Genomic DNA, 6,000 nt, shown 5'->3' on the forward strand with positions numbered 1-6,000 from the left:
CAACATAGCTGGTGAGAACCATCATTTTAGTTTTAGTTTTTTTTAATTAAGACTTACAGAATGTACAGTAATATATCACAGCAAAAGAAGTTATAGCTATTTTAGAGAACTCATTTCTTTTTGGTGTTGTTGTTTTAGAGTTTTGTTTGTTTGGGTACTAGGGATTGAACTCAGAGGCACTAAACCGCTGCATCCAGTCTTTTTAAGACAATCTCGCTAAGTTGCTGAGGCTGCTTTCAAACTTGCAATCCTCAGCCTCCCAAGTCATTGTAATTACAGGCATGCACCATGGTGCCCAATTAGAGACCTCATTTCCGAGCACAAATATCCCAGATTGATACATTAACCAGAATATTTCAGAAATACTGAAGTACGTTGGCACATGCCAGGAATAAGACACCACAAGACTCATGAATTTAGGTGCATCTTTCAGAACTGCAGGCTCCATCAAAAAACGACCTCTCAACAGTGGAAAACACCACTGTTGTGGCACTGAGATGTTGCATGTTAACCTACTACCCCCAGGATGGAAGGCAAGGCATTCATAGACAAGGCAGTATCCCAAAACTTGCTCTATGATCACTTTTATAACTTGAGTTTTAAATTTTCAGAACAATCAATTCAATTAAGAATAACTAATTTGGCTAAAAAACAAAAATTAAACCCTACTATTTCTTCCTTTAGCCATTTCATTATTTCCTAAATTTTAAAATTCCTCCTTTTGCATATTCCTTATAGAGGCTTGGTGTTATTTAACAAAATGTGAAATATTAAAAAATACTTCTGTGCAAGGGGTAGGGGGAGTAGCTCAGTAGCAGAATACCCGTTCATCATACAGGAGGCCCTGGGTCCAATCCCCAGCATCAAAACAAAAAGAGATTTCATGAAAAAATCTGGCTTTTTTGCAGGCCTCACAAAGTACAGGACCTTCAACCTTTTTCAGACATGCAAAAGCTTAAGGGTTTAATGTTCATTGTGTTTAAGAGCCTGATCTAAGCCAAAAGCCATGGAAAACTTGGCTACAACTATAATCTGTTATCAGATTCCCTCAGGCTAGTTTTTATTAAGATATGAAGAATAAACTGAAAGAGACAAGGAGATAGAGTCTATTTTATTAATGCTGTAGAGACCATAGATCATGTTTTAAATGTTGCTGACATGTCAAGGGAAACCAATAAAAACTACAAGGATGAATTTGCAAAAGGAGGAAAAAACAAAACAAAACACTGTGTCCACCCCCTAACTTCTCCTGCAAAGAGGTGGCAGCAGATAAAACCATTCCTGTCCTGCAAAGGACTAAACAATCAGGGGATAGAAATTCCAGGAACATGTTTAAGAAAAGATGTGCTCAGTTTCCCATTCTTGTATTTCTCATCATCAGCCTAGACCTGAACACACAATACTGAGACTCAGATTCTTTCCTAGGAAGTAATATAAATAAAACAACAAACTGTTTCAAAAACGAAATTATGCTCAGTTATTAAATACTAAGGATGTTGTGCTTTAAGAGTTAAAAGAAATATGGACCGGGGCTGTGGCTCAGTGGCAGAATACTTGCCTTGCACATGTGAGGCACTGGATTTGATCCTTAGCACCACATAAACATAAATAAACAAAATAAAGATATTTTGTCCATGTATAACTAAAAAACAAATATTTTAAAAAGAGTTAAAGAAGTAGGTGGTTCATTTTAGAAATCACTCCCTTTTAAAAGAGATTACTTTTAAAAGTAATTTCAATAGTGGAAATTATTTATTCATTTGCTATTTGGCACTGTGGTAGGCACCAAAGAGGGGAGAAGCAATGATGATAAATTGTTGAATGAGCCAGCTAGAAGAGAGAGGTACAAATGTACATCTAGGTCATGTGAACAAAAAGAGAGCATCTAAGAGGATGGAAAATACTATGGGAAAGAGCGACTAGCAATTACAGAATTCAATTGTTAGGGAAAAATCAGGAACTCTGGAGACTTCCTAGGAACTAAGATAACATCTTTTCCTTTTAGAACCAATGAAACATCCACACAAGGAATCCAAATATGATAGTCTTCTCTTTGAACTTGTTTGTGAAGCTACACTTTTACTGAAACCATAAACTCTTCAATGACATCATTTCTGGGAACTTATCTTTAGGAACTTTTTTTTTAAGTAGTAAAAGGGTACACGTAAAGAAGGGTCACCACAAAATTTTTTCAGAATTGCAAAAGAAAGAAAAATACATTAGAATGATTAAGCATATTATGGTCTATCTCCTTAAAATTTAAATATAAAAATTATAAAGTATAATAAGGAAAAGTATTTCTTATTTATTAACTTTTTTAAAAATATTTATTTCTTTTAGTTTTCGGCGGACACAACACCTTTGTTCGTATGTGGTGCTGAGGATCGAACCCGGGCCGCACTCATGCCAGGTGAGCGCGCTACGGCTTGAGCCACATCCCCAGCCCAACTTATTAACTTTTAAAAGCAGTTATCAAAACTGAAAAGGCACTATGATTATCCCTACATTATATACAGATGGGTGGATAAACCTACCAATGGATGAAAAGGCAAATGAAATGTAGAAATAAAACTAATTGCTTAGGTATTAGGGAAATGTGTATGTTACCCATTTTTAAATTTCATTTTATGTTACTTTAATATTTTAGTAATAAATACACATATTTTCAAAGCCCCATTGTAATACACTTTGTTCTCCTAATTCTGAGCCCCAAACTGATGGAGCCATGATGCAGTCTGGCATCATGAATGTGGTGGTATTTAAGGAATCATCTGATCAACAGAGGAACACCAGGTGCTAAGGAACAGGCTGAGGCCTTCTGTGGAGAAAAGGTCTAAACAGGGACCAAGAGACAGTTCTGTGGGAGTAGAGAAAATTATCCTTCTGTGCCCATGTGACAAGAGTTCAAAAGCCCCACTACTGTGTGACCACAGCACTCTCCCCTCAGTGCCTGCCAGGCCAGGGAGAGGGGCTCAGCTCTTCCGAGGAGGAACCATTAAATCTAAACAAGGAAGGGGAGAGAAAGCAGTTGACAATGGAGACTTCAAGGAACTCCAGGAACTTAAGAGCCAGAAGCTTTTTAGTCCCAAGAAAGGGTAAAAGAAAACACCTAAGCTCTAAGATGAAAAGCAGAGGAAAATTAAATAATGACAAGGTAACTTTTTTTTTTTTTTAACTTTTTGGGTGGAGCGTTGATCTAAATGGTGTTTTACTTATTTATTTATTTGTTAGTTTTTTTCTACAACCACACCTTATAAAAGAAATGTTTCAGAACTATGTCAAAATCCAGGTGATAATAATGTTATAGCAAATATGAAACACCAAAATGAGCAGAGAGAAAAGTTATTTTTCTCACCCTCAATTATATTTCCCCCCAAAATATAGACATTCAAAATCGACATTCTTGCATTCTAAGTATTTCTTACTTGTGTATCTTTCACCTCAGCAGGCTGACAATAACTCAGAGAAGACATAACAAGGGTCTTTGGTAAACCCTATAATAATTAACAAATGTTAAGTAGGAAGCGTCAACCTTTATCCACTGGCTTACAGATAAATACAAAGAAAGTATTTAATAGATCTTATGAGCAAAAGCCAGATGGGCAGCCTGGGTATGTAGCAAATGGATTTGTTCATTCATTCACTCTCTCACTCATAGATCCATCTAATCATCCACCAAATATGTACAGACTGCTGTGCAGCCCAGTACTGTGGCTCTGTGCAGCCCAGAACTGTAGCAAATGCTACCGATGCAGTGCAGAGCTGACCCTTCCTTTACGGAGCTTATAGGCTTGTGGGGCCTTAAGAAACAAACAGCGTTAGGTATTACCACAATCTTATTGCTCGTTTTTTCCATAAACAACATATTTACAAACTATCCTTGTCCAAAGTCTGCCCTAAATCTATTAGTATTTAGATATAATTCCAATTTACTAGAAATATAGGGGATAGTGAAATAAGTTAACAGACACCATAAAGAGACGATCAGAACAATCCACAATGTGGGGCACTGCTCCAATTTTTTTTAGGTTAGTGGGATGGGAGACAGAGCAAGGAGATGGAGATGGGGGATAGGAGGAGTTAAGATAAAATGAAATTTGAGAGACAAAATAATGGAAATACGTGATTTCTGACTAGAACCTAGCTCAGAGGAAGGGAAAAAACTATAAAATATGCTTGGGGGAACATCTGGAAATTTTGAATAAGGACCAAGAATTGGAAATAGATAGATATTCATTATGGAAATCATTAATATTTTAAGTATAATAATGGTATTACAATTACGTAAAATAAATTCCCCAATTTTTCAAAGATGCATGCTGAAAAGTTTAGGAATGAGGTATGGTGTCTATACTTTGAAATGGTTCAGTAAACAACAACAACAACAAAAAATTGATGAGTGTATGAACAGGTAAATTAATGGAGTAAGTAAGTAAGTAATATTGACAACTGTTGAACCAGCATTGGTGACTGATGGGTGGTAATGTGCTATTCTTTTCCAAGTTTTCCTAAGAATGTTTATAACTAACGACACATGGTGCTCTCCCAGAATCTGACCACAGCCACAGGTGAATGAACACAACAGAATGGCACCCAGCCCCCCCACCCCCTCCTCTGCAGCGGGTGAGGCCTTGTCACTGGCCACCACCCCTTACCTCTATCAGCGCCCCCTTCTCCCTGTCTTCAGACTGCTTAGCACTGTCCAGCTCATCATGCATTTCTGAGAGCTGGTCCTGGAGGTCCCTGATCTCCGTCTGGTGCTGTTCTCGTTCCATCTTCACCTGGAAGAGCCTGGCAGGGAGGAAGCCCATCAGAGAGTCTCCTGGGCTCCACAGTTCTTCATCCAATCTGACTTCAGACAGTCACAGAGTCATGTAAAGCCCCAAGGAGCCTCTCTGCAGTAAAGAACGGATCAGCAACCCAAAATGGCACCTAGTAAGAACCCAGGGCTACAGTCCAACTTGACCCAGATGTCAGGTGAGAGCTCAAACCAATAAAATGGGGGGGGCCAGAATGTAGGGAAATTTTCTACCCAAATGGAGACTGTAGGCTACTAGAATTTGAGCATAGAAGATAAAGAAATGACAAGTCAACTTTGATATTTTTTTCAACAAAGTCATCCCACCCTCCCTTATCCCTGTACTCTAGACCAGGGGAATCATCAAATTATGGTCTATAGGCCAATCCAGCCCATGACTATTTCTGTGAAAGTGTTTCTGGAACAGAACCTTGCTGGTCCACTTATGCATTGCTTGTGGCCATGGTCACAGAGTAATGATAAGAGTTGAGCAGTTATGACAAAGATGACGTGGCTCACAAACCCTAAAATAATCACTCTCTAACAAGGAAAAGTTTACCAACCTCACAATGACCATACCTTTCAAGTTTCTAAGTTCTTTACTGTACCCTCAATGTTCTGATATTTTTCTTGCTAACTTATTTTCTGAAACTCATCTCTCTGAATATTTTTAAAGCAAATAACCCTACCATCAAAATTACTAGGGCAATCAAATGCTGTTATGACATAAAGTCCCACTTTTCCTGAATTCCCTCTGAATTTGATCCCAGCTTAACCTTTCACTGAGGGCTTCCGTCACAGCCACAGCTATACATAGCACTATACATTTTTTTTAATTTTTATTTTATTTTATTTATTTATTTTTGTTGAGAAATAAAGTTTTTATTATTAAACCACTGGGATTTAGAGGCTTATCTATTACAGCGGCTCACAATAGCCTTTTTTTTTTATTATTAGTTGTTCAAAACATTACAAAGTTCTTGACATATCATATTTCCTACATTTGATTCAAGCGGATTATGAACTCCCATTTTTACCCTATATACATATTGCAGATTCATATCAGTTACACATCCACTTTTTTACCTACTGCCATACTAGTGTATGTTGTATTCTGCTGCCTTTCCTATCCTCTACTATCCCCCCTCCCCTCCCCTTCCCTCCCTTCTTCTCTCTCTACCCCATCTACTGTAATTCATTTC

At 37.8% G+C, this 6,000-nt stretch overlaps 1 protein-coding gene across 3 annotated transcripts in view; it reads right to left on the reverse strand.

Moving 5' to 3' along the window:
- Cgnl1 (cingulin like 1) overlaps positions 1 to 6,000 on the reverse strand; it is a 103,802-nt gene that overhangs the window by 83,500 nt on the left and 14,302 nt on the right. For all 3 annotated transcript variants that reach the window (XM_048793081.1, XM_015480614.2, XM_015480613.2), the window contains one exon: positions 4,656 to 4,791. In XM_048793081.1, the coding sequence (XP_048649038.1) occupies positions 4,656 to 4,791 (136 nt within the window). The remainder of the gene's footprint in view (positions 1 to 4,655; positions 4,792 to 6,000) is intronic.

Source organism: Marmota marmota, unplaced genomic scaffold (genome assembly GCF_001458135.2).
Source record: "Marmota marmota marmota unplaced genomic scaffold, marMar, whole genome shotgun sequence".
Classification (NCBI taxonomy): Eukaryota; Metazoa; Chordata; class Mammalia; order Rodentia; family Sciuridae; genus Marmota; species Marmota marmota.